Source organism: Aythya ferina (assembly GCF_964211825.1).
Source record: "Aythya ferina genome assembly, chromosome: 8".
Taxonomy (NCBI): Eukaryota; Metazoa; Chordata; class Aves; order Anseriformes; family Anatidae; genus Aythya; species Aythya ferina.
This window is the reverse complement of record NC_140304.1, coordinates 24,703,419-24,724,052: the sequence shown is the minus strand read 5'-3', so window position 1 is coordinate 24,724,052 and position 20,634 is coordinate 24,703,419. Positions and strand designations below refer to the sequence as shown.

General features: G+C 40.7%; 2 protein-coding genes and 1 long non-coding RNA gene across 5 annotated transcripts in view; 1 reads left to right on the top strand and 2 right to left on the bottom strand.

The window, feature by feature from the left end:
- Nucleotides 1-1,644, bottom strand: part of CMPK1 (cytidine/uridine monophosphate kinase 1) — a 13,654-nt gene extending 12,010 nt beyond the window's left edge. For both annotated transcript variants that reach the window (XR_014695563.1, XM_084528096.1), the window contains exon 1: nt 1,428-1,644. Coding sequence is in view for 1 of the 2 variants with exons in the window: in XM_084528096.1 (XP_084384222.1) it covers nt 1,428-1,502 (75 nt within the window). In the remaining variant the exon portion in view is untranslated. The remainder of the gene's footprint in view (nt 1-1,427) is intronic.
- Nucleotides 1,644-20,634, top strand: STIL (STIL centriolar assembly protein). 2 transcript variants are annotated; one of them, XM_084528079.1, is made up of 16 exons: nt 1,644-2,129; nt 2,283-2,389; nt 4,040-4,155; nt 4,259-4,446; nt 5,449-5,696; nt 6,505-6,588; nt 6,747-6,833; nt 8,581-8,728; nt 9,851-9,960; nt 10,735-10,849; nt 11,663-12,718; nt 14,056-14,221; nt 15,026-15,251; nt 17,212-17,404; nt 18,010-18,260; nt 19,228-20,634. In XM_084528079.1, the coding sequence occupies exons 1-16, from the start codon at nt 1,791-1,793 to the stop codon at nt 20,051-20,053; spliced, it is 4,260 nt and encodes a 1,419-aa protein (XP_084384205.1). In that variant the 5' UTR covers nt 1,644-1,790; the 3' UTR covers nt 20,054-20,634. The 2 variants fall into 2 exon arrangements, with proteins under 2 accessions (XP_084384205.1, XP_084384206.1); XM_084528080.1 differs by having other exon boundaries at nt 2,072-2,196.
- LOC311440771 lies at nt 4,464-9,936 on the bottom strand. Its single transcript, XR_014695566.1, has 3 exons — nt 9,793-9,936; nt 5,875-6,010; nt 4,464-4,735 (listed from the first exon to the last, which is right to left on the bottom strand). It is a non-coding gene; the product is annotated as an uncharacterized lncRNA (long non-coding RNA).

Sequence of the window (20,634 nt, the reverse complement as noted above, 5' to 3'; positions counted from 1 at the left end):
CAGGCCGTCAGTAACGTCTTTCCACGCAGCAAACAGGATTAGCAGAATTACAGCAAGTTCCCATTTATTATCTTTTGGACTTCTCTTTCTAGGCTTAGAAAGAAAATAAATACAGTACAAGCAAAGTTAGTTTTCCGTTTTTAGCTGCAACTACAATTAGGGTAGCAGTGATTCATTTGAATCCTTCCTCCTGAAGTGGTCTTTATCCAATTACCGCAGCCTATCAAGCCAGAGGCATTCATACTTCTGAACACAGGGCAGCAGCCACAGGAGGTTCTTCAGCCCTGAGGCTATGCTAATGGTTTGGCGAAAGCCATTAATGACAGGCTAAAAAAATTCCCTACAGTTTAAGCTCGTTTGTTTGCTATGTTCCAGGGACTGAATTTGACCTTACCAAAATTTGACCTTATGAGCGCTACGAACCTTTCATCCCACCGCTTAATTTAAGGAATAAGCCAGTTTGAAGAGTCCATAATTTGAGGTTAAAATCCTTCAGAACTAAAGTCTGAATGGCATTTTTCAGTCTGCACCAAATTTGCCTAACCCAGTTATATGTACCAAGGCCTGGGTGTGATGGCAGCACGCAGAAACTGCAACAGCACTGCCAGGGCATCGTCAGAACTGAAGACGCATTAAATGTGCCTGCGCTGGGACTTGTGGTTGGGTGCTTTGTCCTTTTTTCCTCCCCAGTCAACAGATTCAGAAACACAGGCATTACTACAGTTCTGTCATTTTTATTCATTGGGGCATGGATACATCTTGATCCTTCAAGGCTTTCCATGAAAAAAAAAAAAATAAAAATGCATGTGCTCAGGGAACAAAAATGCCTCAAAGCCAATACGCACACGTCTGGAAGCATCAACTACTTCTGTAATTACCCACCTGAGCTCTACGCAATTATAATCTGATTGTTTGTTTTTTAGGCGGAGAATATTGCACTGTGCAAGAGTCACCCTTTCCTCTTCAGCATCTGTTCTATCTCAAAGGACTGTAAAAATGTATTTGGAAGAAGAGAATCGTGAAGAGCAGAGCCGAATGCCTCGTCATCCTGTGCCACCAGCTTGGGGCTCTTTGAAATAAGAGGAGACGAGGTTAGCTTCTGGGGGGGCAGGACACGTTCTGACCTCTACCATAGCGTAGCACTGAGCCAAATTTCAGCCTAACGCTGTTCCTTGGGCGCTACCCGAGGCGGCAGAGGGCCACACGGCCAACCCCTGCCACGTCTCCCCGCCGGCCGGGCCGTGCCCAGCACCACAGCCCCGGCCCCAGCACCCAGCCCAGCCCGCCCTCGGGAATGGGGGGGGGGGGGTGCAGCCTACAACCCCCAGCGTGCCCCGCGGCCGCGCCCGCAGGAGCCCCCCGCAGCTGTGCCGCGGGGCACGCTGGGAAGTGTAGTCCCCCCCTCCCCCAGAGCCCACCGCCCTCACCTCGACGATGCGAGCGCACTGCGTCCCCTTGCCCGCCCCGGGCCCGCCGAGGACGAAGACGACGACGGGCTTCATGAGGAGGAGGAGGCGGCGGCGGCGGAGCAGCAGCAGGACAGCAGCGGCGGGGCGGCGACCGAGCGGAGAGCGGCGGCGGCGACGGCAGCCGAGACCGGGGGCGGCTGAGGGCGGCTCGCGGGCGGTGCGAGGCTGAGGCGGAGCCGGCGCTGAGGTGGCCCCGCCGCGGGGAAAGCGCTTCCGGGCGCCTCAGCGCCCCGCAGCACCCGGCGTGCCCCGCGCGGCCCGAGCTGCCGGTAGCCGCCGGTGGGGGCAGCAGGCCGCGCTCCGCCAGGCCCGGCCCCCAACATGGCGCCCGTCCCCTCTCGTCGCCATGGCAACGGCGCCGCGCCGCAGGGCGCATGCGCGCCCCCCGCCCCGACCGTTTCTTCGCCCGTTTTTAAATCCCCCCCGCCCTGCGCGCGCGCGCTGGCGGTTGGCTCCGCGGGGAGGGGGCGCGCCGCGATCGGGAGGGAGGCGGCGCCGTCCCATTGGCTGGAGGAGGGTGGAGGGGGCGGGAGCGCGGCCGGTTCTGCCTTCCCATTGGCTGGCGGCGGGCGCGGGGCGAGCGGCGGGAGCGGCGGCGGCGGCGGCGGCGTCTCCCCTCAGGCAGCGCCCTCAGGGCCGGCGGCGGACCCCGGCCCGCAGGTACCGCGGGGAGCCCACGGGGAAACGGGGGGCTCCGGGGCAACAATTTGTTGTTTTTTCTTAACAAGTGAGTCCTTTGCTTCTTCTGAAAAACGCTAATTGAAAATGGGGGTGAACTCGGCGCTTTACTTTGTCTCTTTGCCGTCTTCGCAGCGCTGTCGCAGGAGGATGGTTCCCTTCAGCTTCCCGCTGGCCAGGTGCGCGCTCTGGGACCCGGCGCCCATGGGTGACGCCGTGGGTTCCCACATCGCCTACTACAGGTACGGAGAGGCCTTCTTAGGCAGCTGGTGGCTGACATGAGAATTATGTGATTCAAAGCTTCGTTTCATCTTCTGAGTATAGCATATAAAAGACACAAAGGAGAAAGAAACAACCACTGTGTTTGTAATAAGCATATAGGATTTTTCATTGAAAAGAGTTAAATGTTTAAGAAGTTTCTCTTTCTGTGGGGTAATTGCAGTCAGGTGGGTTGGAGGTACCTTCGTCTAAACTACAATTGCGTTCGGTTCGCTTCCTACATGCAAAGGTGTAGAAGTAACTGCATGCTTGTAGCTTTCTTTAACCTGCTTTTCCTTATTTCTAAATATCCAAAGGAAAGTATTTTTTTGGCAAACTAAATGTAGATAGCATGCTTCAAGTAAAACTCGAAGCTAAGTGTTTTGCTTGCTTCAGAAATCAGGGTTCAAATACCAAAAGTTTTTATTTATTTATTTATTTGTTTGTTGTTAGAATGAGTCTGGAGGAAAATCTGGAGCACTTGTGAACTTGTAGGGCGGGATATTCCAAACCTGACTTTTAAAATCAACAGAGAGCAAAAATTGATCTTTGTTACTTAAGACAATTTTCATACAGATATATCTACAGCAAGATCTTCAATATTCACACAAGTATACGAAGATCATTGTGACAGGAGAAGGACATAACCCATTTACTTCATATATGGGTAATCTTGGTAAAGAGGTGGGCAGCCCTTACACACAGGTCAGAGCAGCCTCCACATCTCCTTTCCACATAGTGCTTTGTGAGTTTAAATTTAAATCCCCAAGTTTTAGCCAAGTTTAAAATTAATTAATTTTTATGAAGGCACTTTACTTCTCTAATCTTGATAAGAGGATATGAGTCATCTTCACAGTGTTCACATAAATCAGTAGCTTCTCTTTGAACTTTCTCCAAGTCAATATCAGATAAGCTATGATGAGCTAAAATAATGTTGATGTACTTACTAACCCAAATTCCAAACTTTTTACCATTTTACCTTTTTTTAATGAGTTGTGATTTTATAAGTTACGTAATTCTTCTCCTGACATTGCTGTGTCTTTGAGCTCAGGCTGCAGTAGCTTTTAAATCCGCATTCAGTGCTGGGCTAAAATGATAGGGCACCCTGTCAAACTTAGTTAAGCTTTGTGGTTTATTTACTCTGTAGATTTATGAGACTTGAGTTCTGTGTTTTAGCCTTAATGCTTCTAACTTGTACACCTTATATTAAAATAATTCACTATCATGCATCTTAGTTCTATAACAATGTTGCTCTTCAGCTGAAAAGGCTCTTCTCTCTTCTTGTTATTTATTCTCCGGGGGGAAAAAAATGTTTCCACTCTGACCTTAGTTTGCAGGATTAATCAAGCCAAAATATTTTTGTTAAGATAATCGTATAAAGCATTCTGTGAATCTATTCTAGTTAAAGTGTGTTCTTGAATGTGAATGATTGATTGGGGTGATGCACAGAACAAGAGATAAAATCCCATGAATATTTTATGCGATATTACTAACTTTTATCTTTTTGCTGTTTAGAGCTTTGGGCTGCTTCTGTATATTTTCTTTTCAAAGGAGGATAAAAGATCCGTAGGCTAGCACAATAAAGCGCGTTAAAAAAAAATCGTGCTTTAAACTTGGTTGTTGTCTCTCTTTAGAAATCCAAAATTATTTCTGATGGAGAAAACCTTGCGACTTGCCTATCGCCATGCTAAGCAGAGTGAAAAGAAATTATTTGCCTGTTTTTTACTTGGGACTCTTGCAGTGGATGAAGGTAACTTTAAATATCAAGTAGACAGACAATAGCAGTTGGTTGAATAAGCCTTTATCAAGGAGCCTGAGTTGTTGCTCTTGGACTCTTTTTGTTTATTTTCAAGATGGGGAAGGCATAAAGCTAACAATAGACCGTTTTGATCCTGGCCGAGAAGTTGCTGGTGGATCGGGCAAAGTTCCAACTGCATCTCTTCCTGGAGACTTTCTGATTCGGTGTACAGTTAGTGTCTGGGGACCTTCTTCAGGCAGCATTATAGTCCACAGTGCTGAAGATATCAGCTTGGCTTTTAAGGTAGGCAGCTGCTGGCAGCTTTTGGGTTTCTTAATAAACTGCCATCTAGGCAGGAGATTGGTCTATGTACAGGTCTTAATTTCCAACCCCACCAATTTAAAACAAAACTAGAAAAGTAGTGCCTGGAGGAAAACTACTTAGTTGGTGATGTCAAATGTGCTACTTGAGTGTCACTGAAAAGCACGCTGAAAACTACTCAGAATCGGTGGTCTTCACAGAAGTTCAGGGATTATGCTTTCTTTTATCTTCGACTAAAATCTTGCTGTCTCACCGTAAGTTTTCAGCTGGTCTGACCATGAAAAAGAGCAAGATGACTGTGATGGCAACACACTTATTTAAACAAGCAAGAACAGCTTTTTCTTTCAAATCTATCACGAGTGAGTTGTGGTATTTGCATTAAAGTTCATTAAAAGTATTGCTAAGCAAGTGACTTGCAAGAAAACCTGTAAAGGCTATGTAGGCTGGTAGGTATAGCTGAAATGTGTAAACTATTCTGTGCTCCGTGGATAAATAATCCAGAAAAAAAACTATTTCTGTAATCATTTGCCTGTAGTTACTGCAGTGATACATTCAACTATGTATTTTTTCATACAAATAGCACTTTACATTGGTTTTCTCATGGTGATACATCCACATGTCAAAATATAAATTTCTTGAATGCACGTAGGAAAGCTTCAATGGTCCACTTTGAGCCTTCTAGTTGCTGTTAATTTATTAATTTTTATATAATTTAAGTATCCCCAGGTTTCTGAATATATTATAAAGCAAGGCTAGCAAATGCATTTAAGATGTGTTTAATTTCAAATATATTTTACATTATTATTCATTATATTCAGAATAGCCATGAGCTTTGGAGGCATGGCTTATCTTTTTTCATACGGTGCCTACTGCAGCACTGGCTAATGAATAATTTGAGTTCTTACTGCAGTAAAAATGGAATCGTAGTAGTAATATGAAGACAACTTTGTATGGTTTAACTTTTTTTCTTTCCCTTACTTGTAGGATCTGCAGCACAGCCTGTGCAGTAAAGATTCACTGGACCTGTCTAAACTGCTCACTGTTAGAGCTCACATTGTTTTCACAGAAAACCTGGATAATCTAAATTTCAGTTTTCACTGGGCTTCTATTACCGCAGCAAATATCTTGGAATACACCCCTGTGAAATCTGTCCCAATTATTCCCACAGCCCTAGCAAGAAATTTGAATGGTCCTATGAATATTGCACAAGTGCAAGGAACTTATAAATGCGGGTAAGTAAAGGATGACGCTAAAACACCTTAAGTGGCCTGTATGCCTTAGAAGAGGAAGGTAGGAGGCATCTCAGTGCTTTGCTTTTTAATAAGGTAACTGACATGAAAAGAACACGATTTCTGGTACCTAGAAAAACAGTACATTATAAACAAGCAGGAAATAGGATCAGGTAAAAACCTTAAGTCGTTCAAGTAGGAGCTCTTCCTTTTGACCTCAGTAGAAGCACCTTCCTGCTGGGGCAGGCTGAGGCATGTCTAGTCAACAAAACAGCTACAAACAGCATCCAGCTTGTGTAACGATAGCAGTGCTGGCCCTAGAACGAACATCAGATGAATGTGAACAAAAGCTCTTTCTGTTAACCGCGCTTATAAGGATGGTGTTGGGGAATTGTCATTCTGACTGGTAACTGCTTTAATAGGATGAACTAAGCATAGAGCAGGAAAATAATCTGAAGCAACTGAATGCCATTTTATTTGGTGAGAGACCTTGTGAATGCCTTCCTGACAGTTATTCAAATTTAACATGACTTGCACTTCTAGTTCATTGTAACTACCAGAATATTAAGCAAATGTGCTTGATAATTTTTTGATTGACACAGGGAATTAGTGAAAAGCAGTAAGTATGGAGAAAGAATGGGTTTGATTTTTTTTTTTTTTTCTCAGACTTCCTTCTTGCAGTACTTTCTAAACTTTCATCATTCTTTTCAGGATTTTTCTGAAAGACTGACTTTCAAAATACTAATACTACTAATGGTGATGATAATAAAACAAACAACAACAAAAAAACACAACTTCTGCTTTGTTTCAGCTACCTTACTATGGACCAGACGAGAAAACTACTTTTGCTGCTTGAGTCTGATCCGAAGGCATATGCTCTGCCATTAGTTGGAGTGTAAGTGTAGATTCATAAACATAGATGTGTGTTAATAAGTAGATAAATATCTATTAATATATTAATACACATATTGGTTTGAGTGGTATTTGAGGGAATATGTAGTGGAAACTTGCTAATGTAGTGGTCTTTAATCGGATATTTCTTCTTGCTTGTAGTTGGCTGAGTGGAGTTACTCATATCAGTAGTCCTCAAGTTTGGGCATGCTGCCTGCGATACTTATTCAGTTCTTCAGTTCAAGAAAGGCAAGTCACTTGTCTACAAAACACAGAAACTATGGGATGCCTAAAAACGTATCTCCCAGAAATGTGTGGTAAATGGGTTCAAGGATATTTGGGGGAATTCTTTGATGTATGAGTTGTATAGGAGGTGGGTCTGTCTGCTTTAGTTGTTCTTCCTGGTTTTGACTTCTGCCTCAAATCTCTTGAAAACTATAACTGAAGCGTTAGCGAGCTGGGCCAATATCCCAAAGAAACAAGAAGGTAAATATTTACTGTCATTAAGGTCACTGCATTCTTCAGTTTAAATAAGATCTGGCAAGCAGGAAACACTTACATAAGGAGTGGTGTGTTTAGCTGTTGGGTTTTTTTGAACTTTTCTTATGGGTGCTTTTTGGCATGTGGTTTCTCCCCGCTCGTATCTAACCAACACATTGAAGCACACAGATTTGCAGCTAGTTCTGTCTTGTAATGACTTCCTGCTAAGTAGTCTATTTTTGTAGTTTTTTGCATTCTGATTTTTTTTCAGTGTCATGTTAGTAAATAATCATCCCTCGTTTTCTATATCTTTTCACCTGTAATATTGGCCAAGTTCTATTTTATATGGAAGCTGGAAGGAGGGAGTTCAGGTCTTTATAGTTTTAAAATGTTCTTCTGGTAAATTAAACCTTAGAATATGCAATATATGCATAAGAATTTCTTATGCTGTTATTCATACTTGCTTTTAAATTACAAAATGAAAACACATTTGGTGAACAGATGTTGGTAATTACTGAATAGACTTTTTTCCTTAAGCAATTTAAAGACACACAAATGCAGATAAGACCCCAATTAGATTATTAGATTTGGCAGTCAAGTTAGATGCTTGACTCTCATTAACTTTCACTGATTCTATCTTGGAAGTGGATTAGGTTGATTTGATGAACCATACAAAGAGAATTAACCTCTGTAGGCTAACTGTTCAATCTGTACATCATATATTTTTAACTCTTAAGTTGTGAGAATTGTTTTAAAGTTGTATGGGAATGTGCTTTTTGAGCATCTTGTTCTTACTGCTTTCTCTATCCCAGATAGAACTGGAAAGAATAAAATAAAAGTATTCTGAAAGCAGCAGTACCTTTTTCCTGGAAATGCACATTGTTTTCGTTATCCTTGATCTTACTTCTGTGCTAATATTGACTGCTGTGTTGCACTGTCCCCTATCCATATAAAAACCAAAACGAACCAAACAAAAAACACCTTCAGTATACCTTTTATTTAAAAAATCTGTTTTTAATATTGATGAGCATTTTTAGAATTCTGAGGAATGATGAATGCTACGTGTCTTTATCACAGAATCACAGAATTTTCTAGGTTGGAAGAGACCTCAAGGTCATCGAGTCCAACCTCCAACCTAATGCTAACAGCCCTCCACTAATCTCTTTATAATCTCTTCTATTGAATTATGAAAAAAAACACTATAATTTTTATAATGTTTTCTTCTATACTATTATTGAAGACTTCTAGGATTTCATTTAAAGTACTAAGTGATCCTGAAGGGTTGAACTAGAAAGTATAAAAATTATTCTCACTGTTTCTCTACTTTGCTTTGATTCTTGCATATGGCATCAGTTGTAAGTCCCTCTGTGTTCTGTCTATGGCTCAGTACCACTCAAAATACAGTAAGTCACCAGACTGATAAATTGTTTGATTATTTGCCCAATATATTGAGAACCTGATGGTCTTCTTCCTGTTTCTTATTTTTTTAAGATATGTACTTTTGTTTCTGTTTTAGGGTTTTCTCAGAATCTGGGAGGTTTCTTGTTGTGCTTTATTCATTGACACACAAAGATCCAGAGTTTTATGAGTGCGTTCCATGCCGTGGACAGACTGAATTAGGGTTTCAGCTGTTAACTTGCAATGAAACTGTACACCTCTTTAAAGTAAGTGGCTTAGCTCCTTACTGCATCATGGTAGATTAAAAAAATCAACTTTAGTGTATGTACTTAAAGGAGGGGTCACTATAATGTGACCCAAATGAAACTGCAGCGTTTAAAAATGACGTAGCTGTTTAAAGTTAGATGTGGGTTTGTTGGTTGTTCTTTTTATTATTTTTTTTCCCAGTGATTTATTGTAATTTGTGTCTCAGAGTGAGAGCACCACCCAAGTCAGGAACTGCTCACTTTTCCAGTGGCATTTAAGAGTCTGTCTTTTAAAAAATAGCATGCTGTGTTGGAATTTGCTAGTGTTCTTTCTTATTCTGATTTCCTATAGCATTTATTAATCTGGTATACTGTGCTGGATGCTTCCATTGACTGCTGTGGGTGATGCATGTTTGTATTTTCTTTCTGGAGAGCAAAGCTAAGAATGCAAAATGGAGTTCAGTGGCTGCTAACCTGCAGAGCTCTTCCTGTGATGCAGTAACAAAGCAGAAGCAATTCCATCTTTTTGCAAAGTAACTGTTTGAAAGAATAGAATGCAGAGTCTGGGGGAAAATTAAAAGGTTTGCAGAAATCCTAGGAATATTGTTTTTTTTTAAATGTTTTCCTGGGTGTGTGCAGAACCTGAGGCTGAGTTGTTCATTTGCTCAGTACATGCTTCTGGGCTCTGCTAGAGAAGCAGTTAATGTTACATGTCCTGTGCTGTTCTACTGTGTGCTTTCTCCAGAAAAAGCTTTCTGAAGATGGCAAGACTTCAGTAACAGAGCCTTGCTTCTGTTGTTTCTAGGATTTTCCTAGCTGTATGTGAATCAGCATAGAACAGTTACTGTTTCTTCTGATGGTAAAGGCTTGTGGAAGAGCATCTAAGCAGTTACAGCAAGGAAGCATCTGCTCATGGCTATAATTAGGCCAACTACTTTACAGAGTAGCTGGGGGAACAGCGTTAAACAGGAAGGGAAGCTGCCTGCCTCCTTGTAGTGGTAAAAGAATTGAGAATTGAAAGTAAAGGCCAAGCAACAAATAATCAGATATAAACTTCCTTAAAACTGTGTCTTTGGGAGCAGTACCTCAGTAATCAAAAGTTGAAATCTGCGTGCTTCACAAATACATAAAATTCCATTTCAGAATGTTGAACCTTCGGACAAGATCCCTATCTGGTTTGAGTTGAGTGCAGAAAACCAAAACGCAGAAACTGAGTTCTTCAGCAGAATCTGCAAGAAACTTCCTATTAGAAGGTAAATCTTTCAGGTGTCAGCTGTGCACAAAAATCAGATATTTTTCAGATGAGATGTTTTTGATCTCTGCTGTGCAGGATGGCAGGCTAACTCTGACTACAGTGATGATCTTCCATTAAAATCTGAATGGGCTTGTGTTTATTCATAGAGTTTATGTTCAAGTAAGATGGTTAAGCTGACCCTATAGCCAGAGAAAAATACTAATAGTTCTACTCTTCTTACTAGTGGTTGTAATTTATACAGCGGATATTCCTACAAATGTTTCTTTACTGATGGAGCTTAGTATTTTCACTGTATTAAGTTTTCCATGTCTTTTGATCCAAATCTCTAGCTGAAATCTACTTAAGTTGGTAAAAAATCAGTTTTGCTTCTGACTTTTCAGAGCTGAAACCTAGATAGGTTGAAACTTAGATTTCTGGGACTTCAATCTCCTTTAAACAATCTTTGCTTTATTACTTTCTGTTTTTCTAACATAAATCAGTGCTTAACTGTTAGAATGTCACTTAAATCCTGTGGAGAGATGTGGAGAGAGAGGATTAGTATCTTTTTTATTTTTTTAATTGCCCAAAAGCAGCAAATGCATTTTCATTGCTTGGTCCCAGAGCTGTTTTCCATGTGAACTCCCTGGCTAACCAGGGAGGTGTATAACTATTTCTAGGAAAAAATGATGCTGGTATTTCACTGTAGACTGCACAGTGACAAACATGAAGATTCATATTAGTGCTGCCAAAACAGACAAGTAAAGATTTCTGTTTGACTAATGATGTTTGTTAGTCCTCCCCACGGCTGTTCACCTAGTAAGCTGTCTGCAAGTGATCACGACTCTGGTGTGGAAGATGAGGATTTATCCCCAAGACCCATTCCAAGTCCACACCCAGTGAGTCAACAGGTAACTAAGTAAATAATTGCTCTGGGCATCTCAGATTTTAGAAGATGTGATACTTTAAGCAGCGAAGCTCATTGTAAGGGGGTCAGAAAACGTAAAGCTTCTGTCTCAAAGTGCTAGCAGGAGGAAAAAAAAATGAAGAAGTGGACTGAGAGTCTTAGCTCTGTCTCTAGTCAGCCTGCCTTTGTGCCAGGGCTATAGACACCGATTCCTGCATATGCTAGCATTTGGGAGCAGAGATAGTAGGTTCTACTTAAGGAACCTGTCTAATATTATATGGAATAGCCATGGTGTCTAAGGTTAAGAATGGTGCTGCAAACTCCCTTTCTTGTATATTTCTGGGTTAATATATTTATTTATTTATTTTAAACTCAAGTGTGTACAAATATAATGAAATACCTGCAACAGAACATATCTGGTAATCCACAACTGTCACATCCTTATTGACCTCCTTATGGGGTCTGTTACATACTGGGTCTAACAATAATAAGAGGGAATATGTAGCCTGTCTCCGGAAGGGGAAGGATTCCTACTCCAGATTGATATAGAGCTTTTGTTTCGTAGACATGGCTATTAAGCTATGAGAAAGCAGTACTGTTGTATAAGAATTATCCTGGAGATCTTTTTTTCTATACCTGGATTCTCTAAGCTTTAAAAAGGTATTCCATATACAGTTGATTTGGAGCCAGTAACGGTCAGATGCTGGATCTAAATGGAAAAACTGTCTTGGAGAAACACTAGGAAAATTCTGCATGTGAAGAGCAGGAAGCTCACTTTAAAATGCTGTCTTAAACTTGCTTGTGTAATTGTCTTCAGGTTACCAGGATCTTTCCTTCAGTTCCTGAACTGTCCCTTGTTTTGGATGGGAGCTTCATGGAATCAGGACAGTTGCCTAAGCCTGTGGGGACTTCAAGTGCTAAAAGTCTACCTCGAGCGCTACATCAGCCTATTAAAAAGAAATGGTGCTTGGGATCTATGTATTACCCCAGCCAGTACTCTGACGACAAACAAAACTTGCCTGATAATATAGGAGATCCCTCTTTGAGGCAATTACCAAATCATTTGAATCAGAAAATTCCACCTTCAAGGCCTTCCAGGGGCAAGCAAGCTCAACTCCAGCAGCAGTTGCACTGTAAGAATGCCTGTCCTCAATCAAGAAAAAGTTCTGGATCTTCTCCTTCGACTCCTTGTAGTGGGCCTTCCCCAGAGGCATCTGAGCATCAACCCAGAAGGCCACCACAAAGGCTTGCATTAAATCCCGATGGAGCTGCACAGCAGGGAGAGCCTCCAGTTCGAAGAACCTCGGTGTCCAATTCCAGGCAACTTCCTGCTGTTACACAGCCAGTCCTCTACAACTCTGCTTTTCCACCACAGAGCTGCAGAATGCCACCAGAACTGCAGATGCCAGTTCAACTTCCACCTTGCTGTCCAACCAGCGCATGCAACTGTCAGTTTCCTGCTTCTGTCCAATATAATCCAATAAACTCATGGCAAGGAATTGGTAAAATGAGCCCCACGCATGGAGCAGAAGTCCCGTCAGAGATGGCTCAGCAAAATCCATGTACAGTGCTCCATCAAAATATCATTTGTCCAAATATTTGCTGCAATCCAGGATATACCACGAGTAACCCCATAAGCATGGGATGCCATGGGAAAATGGGGAACTGTACTCTTGAAAATAGCTTGTCACATGGGATAAGACCACCTTCAAGTGCAGGCCCTTCTAGTCCACAGTTTTGTGGAGCCCACTCACCATGCCTGCACGCGCCTGCTTCTAAAGCAGGATCAGATAATGGGATGATGGGACTATCTCCAGATGCTTACAGGGTTCTTACAGAACAAGACAGACAACTCAAATTACTTCAAGCTCAGGTTTGTTGAAATGTCTGCCTTCTCCTCTGCCCTCTTGGTGGTTATGCTTTGATAGTTCCCCTACCAGAGGAATTAAACTAAGTGTTTGTTCTCATGAGGACAAGAAAGCTCGTCATACCACGTCCGGTTTGGGGGTGGAATTAGCTCTGCTAATTGATGTCACTTAAAACAATGGAAACTTTTGACTTTGCTAATTAAGCTTTGTATTTTTGTCATAATTCCAAAACATGAAGGTTTGTTTCCCTTTCAGCAGACTTTTATAATGCAAATTGATGTGACTTCTATATAAATACTTTGTATATATATATATATATATATATGTATGCTTTTCTATGTTAAAAATTTGTGTGTATATGTGTGTGTGTATCCAGGCTAGAGACAGACTATAGACTTTGGCATTAACGTAAGTATACAGGTGAAGCAGAGAACATTGTCACGTGTTACTTCACCCACCTTTAAAGCCTACAGCTTCCTGAGCTGTTGAGGCTCTTGATTAGAAAACTTTAACAGTCTGTTTGCAGCAAACTGGCAGGATTCACCAGGTGTTTGTTGCTGGGCTGGAAAATTGGGTTTTACTGGACTCACTAAGTTTTGTTTTGATACCAAGTCAAGTTCCTTGAAAGTACCTGCCTCAAGTTACACTTCTGCAGGGTGTGATTTAGGACTGAAGGGCTAATGTTTGAATTCTGCTGGTGATGAATTGATGGGAATAGTACAATTGTAGGCAATACATATTTTTCCTACCTAAACTAGAAAATTTAAGCTGAAATCTGCTATAGATACGGTTCCTGCTTGTAAAATCAAGCTCTTGAAGCATGAAGGAGGGAAACCACTCCATATGGTATAAATACTTTGGAGTTGTGAATTAATCAACAAACGGTGGATAGAAATACTGGAGTAAAGATTGCCTGGGCAACCCTAATTTTATCATTTAAGTGCTTGTATTTGTGATTTAATACACAGCTGGTTTAACACGGTGTAGGGACAGTTGGCATATTAAAAGCTTGGCTGGTAAGTGAGCAATAGGCTTCGTATATGAATGAAGGGGACAGAAAATACTTCCAACAAGTGTGGTGTAAATAAGCTTTCCTCAAGTTTTCTTGGTGTACTTCTGCCAGCATGCATAAAACCTCTTATTTGTTAGCTCTGCCAGTGTCAAAATTGATGTTTTGATTTATGCTGCATGCACGGCTGAGAACTGGGATGTTAATCAGACTTCTGTGGCAACACAGCCTGGATTTGAATCCAGATCTTAGAGGATTCAAATTTAATAATTCATTTCTGCCTCTTTATTATATTTTCCTGTACAAACGATACCATTCTGATAACTGTTACAGATCCAACGCTTATTGGAAGCACAGGCTCGTCAGGCTTGTTCCTCCGAAACAGCCTCATCTAGCAATGCTCAGCAGCCTGAGAAGCAAGGGGAACTTGTTACTATGGAAACTCAGCCCTCACCAGCTTTGCCCATGAGAAAAAGTGTGAGCATTGCTGTGAGCACAGGTAACACTTTATTCCTTAAGAACAGACTGGCATTGCTTTTTCTGGATATTTCTGTGATTTTGTCTGTAGAGAGAAGGGAATGTATTGCAGAAACGTTGAATGCTGGCAAACATATGCCTGGATACCAAAACCAGCCAAGTTTGGTTTGTTTGTGTTTGTGAGTTTAGGCTGGAGTTACTTTGGTCTTTGGGCTGCAAAGACTGTGATTGCCATCACTGGAGGAGTTATTTTTCCAATTGCTTTAGCAAGGTCTTATATTTTTAATTATGATTTGTTCTAAGAAAATATACACATCTTTTTTATTATTATTAATACACTATTTTGAAAAGTAGTAACTATTACCCTATCTGGTGTTCTATTAAATTCAATATTGATAGCATGCTTTCTGTAACTCATGGAGGTCTGTGCGTGGAGGGGAGACTGCATTCTTTTTAATTTTAGCAAATTATGCAGGTGTAACTGTAAGGTTACATATTAACGTATCAATTCCTGTTTAATCCATAGAAAAATCTTGGTTACTGTAGGAATTTGGTAAATTTTCCAACAGGTTCAAGGGCAGTATATTAAAACACTTCAATACAACCATTTATTTTCTTCAAGTATGCTTTGGGAGCATACTTTGTAACGTAGCACTTGAACAATGTTTTGGCAACTCCTATCTGTTCTAAACCTTAAATCAGTTTTGAAATGGTGAAAAAAAACTGAATGTGAGCAAATGATTCCTCTAGCTTTACAAAACCAAACGGTCTCAAAAGATAGTAATGACTTTCCTAAATGGGTAAAAATCTTATTCTTCTCTTCTAGGTGCTAGCTTATTTTGGGATGCACCCTCAGAAAAACAGGATGACTCCATACCACAAGGAAAGAAAGAGGATGCAGAGATTTCTAAGGAAGACATAAACATTTCAATTAATGCTGAGCAAGATGCAAGTAACACAAGTATTGCTTCTTCTTTAAAGGTGGTTGACATGCCCAGCTTTGTAGACAGTATTCATCTCGTGGAAGAAGGAGCTAATCAGAATACTCTCCAGTAAGTAACCAGAAATATCTCCTGTTCACATAAGCTGAACTACCTTGCAGAAGTTACTACTTTTTGTAATTTTTCATAATTCTTTTCAAGAATTATGAAAATGGTCACCTGACTTCAGTTGTGTTCCTTCCCTTCTTCTTTGTTGTGTGTTTTTTTTGTTTGTTTGTTTGTTTTTAATTATGCTTTGAATTGTATGGCTTGCCAAAACACAGTTGTCTTCAGAGTTTGTATTTATCAGTCATACACATTTAGCTGGTTTACCTATCAGCAAGAGCTGATGGCAAGAGCATTTAGCTTGGAAAAGCACGTATGGGGCTGGCAGCATTCCCTTTCTTACCTTAACTCCTGAGCAGAAAGGGGACACTGCTGTAGTTATTTGCTTTCCTACAGTGATTTTTCCTTTTCAGCATTCAGAACCATTTCAGTTCTGAGAGGCTTATGATTATGTGACTGATTATGATATGTCCTCTGAATTTCTCCGCATTTTGCACCTAATTACATTGTGTATGCAAGTGCCACGTTCATTGATATTAACTACATTATTTTTAAGGTCAGATTCTTCAAGTAGAAATAACTAATCTCAGTCTAATTTAGAAATATTTTTAGTTATCTATATGGATGTTATTTTTACACAGGGAACAGCTCAACAATTTGACACTTAATAATCTAATATTCCCTGAGTATAAAAAGCCAAAGGAGGGGGAATATCCTTCCAGTTAAATTAGGTTTCTAAAATAATCATATTGGGAAAGATGGATTATAATTAGGCCAAAATTTAAATGTTCATAGTCCTTGATTACAATATTATCTACAAATACGTAACACTACCAGTAATGCTACTGATTCAAATCACTGTTTTCAATATTATATTTTAAAGAAATGCCATCTGAAGTTTCTCTTCAACTTGGGTACATAAATCTGTGAAATTGTTTTCTAAGTGTCTTATGGCAGGAACACAGAGTATCACTCAGACTTCTTTGAAGAGGAGGGGGACATTTTTGGGACTGATAAATAATTGTTAGTGTAACAGTAACTGATAACCTACATTGACTATCTAGTATGTCACGTGATTTAAATCTTATCGCTTTCAACACAGGCAATTGATCGTTTGGGTTCTGAAATTCCATTATCTTAACACTTGTCTCTTGAGAAGGGACGGGAAGGGGAAGGAGGGTCACTTAACGATCTCTTTGGGATGATAGTACTACTGATGTGTCTGGTCTCAAAAGGTTTATGCAATGTACACACCAGACAGCAGCGGATGCAGAGCATCGTTTAACTCATTCTAGAATATTACCCTTTATATCTGTAAACTTCAGGGCACATTATGATTTCTTTTACATTTGTTATTATAGAGAAACATTTCAACTAGGGGTGTTTGTTCTCAGTTCATTATATTTGGTCTGCATTCTGTATGTGTGTACTTATAACTCTTTGAGAAGTTCTTCCAATGTGGTCTTTAAACTTCAACAGGACTTTTTTTTAAAACCAAGGTGAATAAATGGTAACAAAAGATACCTTCTGAATAAGTCATGTTTCAGAACATATGGAAAATATGACTCATAAAGGCTTTAAGTGTCCATAAAGATATTGAAAATGTAAGACTAATTCCAAAATTTTAATGACTTATTTTATCTGCTTTAAGGGTAAGTCAGTGTCAATGAGTTTTAACAAATCCAGAGAAGCCAATGATGTTTTCAAATCATCATTTGAAAAACTATTGAGGCTGCTGTAGTCTTACCCTGCAGGCTGTGTTTCTTCAGTCCTCAAAAGGCTTTCGCTCCTTTTTGCAGTCATTTTCTTTCAAAGTTTCAGGCAGAAAACAACCAAGAAACGTTAGACTCTATCTCCAGTGGTCTGTTTTCTCCTTTTCTGGTATTCATAGACAGGCACCGGTAGCGATGCCTTTTGTCTTCTGTTTTAAAGAAATATATCTGCTTATGTCAATGGTTTCTTTCAGAAACGAAAACGTTTCCCAAGCACTTGTTCACAATTCATCCTCGCAAGAAAGTGCGAGCATGTGCTTACAGGAAGAGCCAACAGAGGGAGCCAGCAACCATGTGGTGGTAACAAGTGAGCAAAACCTAGAGCCGCCCACCTCCTTGTTGCCCCGGCGTCCATCGGAGGATCAGAAGCTCTACCAGCACTTGCTGGTAATTCATTGAAATTTCATATTCAAATCTGAATGCAACAGTTGCAACAACACACTGCTGAAGTCATGATGTGGTATTGGCTTGACTGAAAACCCCATGCAATTTTCTAGTTTGTATGATATGCTTTACAGAAAAGTTCCAGGTGTGCAGATCTTCCTTTTAAGATCTAAATGGCTATTCCTCATTCTTCTGTGCATACATGGAGTACTGTCTACTGCCTAATATATAATTCTGTAGTTAAAAGATGATATCAGTTAACTTTTCCCAATTAATGCCCTTTAAAATAGCACAGCACTTTACCCTCAAGTCTCTTCAAGGATGGAGGCTTTAATCTTGAAGCAGAATGTCATGTTTAAATTCAGCACAGACTCTTACAGAAAGCTTACAGAAATGTAAGGTAGCACAGTGTTCCTGTACACTGACATGAGTTTACGTGATTGCATCTGAACTGAATCTGAGTTTGGCTTGTCTGTCAAACAAGCCGTTAACCCATCTAGTTGTGTAGTAAATTACAAAAGAACAAAACAATTTGCTTTCGTGACAACTGCTGCACGTCATGATAATTTTGGTAATGTGGTCCCTTCCCTGCCCCCTTTTTTCTCTAGGGCCAAGTAAACCATCTCTTAAAGTCCTCAGAAGAGCAAGATCACTTGCCAGTAAAAACAGGATTTGTTAATGATGGTCCTAATTATCAGAGTGGTGATGATGCAATAGAACAGGACTCGGAGGCTGACATGGGAGTGGTGGATAAAGAGAGTGTGATTAGCGCTACGCTCAAGCAACTGAGGAGTCTTGGAGTGACAATTGAATCGCCCAGCAAAATGAAGAAAAATACACACAAAGTGGAGAATGCCAGGTAAAATACTGGTTATGTTGAGTAGTAACTTCTAGACGTACCAAGACTGAGTCCAGGTGTCTGGCTACTTCAGGGCTGACCCAAAGTTAAAATATATCATTAAGAGCTGCATTTCTGGAGGAGTGTGTTTGAGACGTGGGTCTTGTTCATGTAGCTGCTTATGGATAGGGCTGACTGCCTGATACACCTCTACTTTCATCCTTGCTGTCTTCTTGATACTATTGTGTAAGTGTTAGGTAAACCAAAACTCAGTCTCCTAATTAATCTTCTCTTCAGCTGTGTATCAAAAACTATTTCCAGTCATACAGTTTCTGAGCTCTATTCTGTCATTTTCACTTTAATTTCATCAGATACTTTTCCAGAATTTCTTTGCTTCCTTCTTGGCTGCAGTTTGTTGGTGTTCTTCTAGTCAATAATATGCTGATAAGTGAACCTGTAAGACAAAATGAGAATTCTTGATTTTTTTTCTTCAAAGTTGGGGCAGGGGATGGGATTCTTCTTTCTGTCACATTCATGGTTGATAAATAATTCAGAGCAAAGGTCTCCAGCTCAACAAAGAAAGAAACAACAGTGAAAGCCTGATTTCTGGTGGTGCATTTGGTAATTTCTCGTTTGCTGATGAAAGTCGACAATAGCTCAAATCTGCTTTAGAAAACAATCAGCTCTGAAATCTGCTAGTAGAGGTTGGTTCTTCCTGATAGCAGGGCTGTGGTCAGTATTGAATCAGAAGGGAATATCATCAGTTCTCCAAGACACTGTTTGAACACTGTCAGCGTGACTGGCTGGAGAGCTGCTCTGCAGGACGTGCAGGACGTCTGGCCTCAGCACTGAGCAGCCTGCTCAAGCTGTGGTGCTCAGGAGGAAGGAGAAATCAATGCGGAGAGCGAAATGAATAGATAGATTATACTGTGAAATGCATATTTCTTTTCCTGTAACGCTAAACTAACTTTTTGCTGCTTTATTTCAGCATCCTAGCATGCATAAATCCTGAAGCAGTGATTCCTGGACTAAATTACATGTCATTTGCCAACGTCAGCATGTATGGCTTAACTCCCAACGTAGTTGATCTGAGCATGGAAGCAAACGCTATAGCACTCAAGTATCTCAGTGAAAATCAGTTATCTAGACTTTCTCTCAGTCGCTCAGGCCCAAATCCTCCTCCTGATTTCTCTTTCCAAGACGCCTCACATGCAAATGTGGACAAGAGCATGGTGGGCCTTAGCCTAATTTCACCAAACAATATGTCTTTTGCCACCAAGAAGTACATGAAACGATACGGACTGATACAGGGCAACGACAGTAGTGAGGATGAAGAGGAACTGCACGTTCAAGGTGGCAGCTGTGGCACTGACAAAAGTGAAAACACGCTGCACAACTGCACCCCTGTGTCGGATGGCTTCAACCACTGGACTGAATTATCCAAAAGAATTGATGAAGGACTCCCTGCTCATCTGAAAAGTCACAGCAGAGAGTTGACTGCTAATGCTCCTCTGCCAGAATTAAACGGTCCTATGATAAGAAACATTACAAATGATTTTTTTCCTCCCAGAGCAGAACAAGCAAATGAAAACTCGGTTGAGATTTTGAAGGATTTAAAATCAAACCACAAATTGTTACCTGGGAAGGTTGAATTCACTGAACAACCTGGCAGGAAATATGAAGGAGATATTAAAGTTTTCCCTGGAAATCTGCATACTTCAGCCCTTGAAACATTACACCAGTCACACAGCATGAACTCGGTTGGCACCATTCTTGATGTAAAACAACTCAGGCAACTGCCAAAGTTGTTCTGAGCATCTCCAGAGATAACTGGCAGATGCTGTTTCAAATCGAAGTGGGACCCCTCTGTAAAAGACTGCAGGAAACCAAGGATTAAGCTGTCTTTTATGAGGTCTCTTTGTTGTAGCAACATTAAAATTTGCAGAACTGAGCTTTCAGCCCAGTTTGAGAGCCACCTCTAGAAGCCTGGTCGAGTCAGTGCTGGTCAGCATTGAAGTATGTTTGCACTTGTGTTTACAGTTCAGCGTAATTTTAAAGTATCCAGGAGGTGAATCGACTTGAAGCCTTAATGAAGCTTTAATAATGATGCTTATTTAAATGCTCTTCTGTTGAATTTTTTAACTACTGACTTTTACGTGTTTGTGCCAACTGTGAGCCGTCGCTGTGGTGTGGCAGAGCAGGGGCAGCAGAGCTAAAGCACTAACTTCTAGAAGTCTGCTGAAACGTTTGGATTCCTGTGTGTGGGGTTGTGCTGGGTGGGAAGGGAAATATAACCATGGTTTTACTTTGCATGAAGTTATTTTGAATTCAGACAGGAAGGCACATGTAACAGACTCTGTATCATGAAATTTTATAAAGAAATCGGGGAAAACTA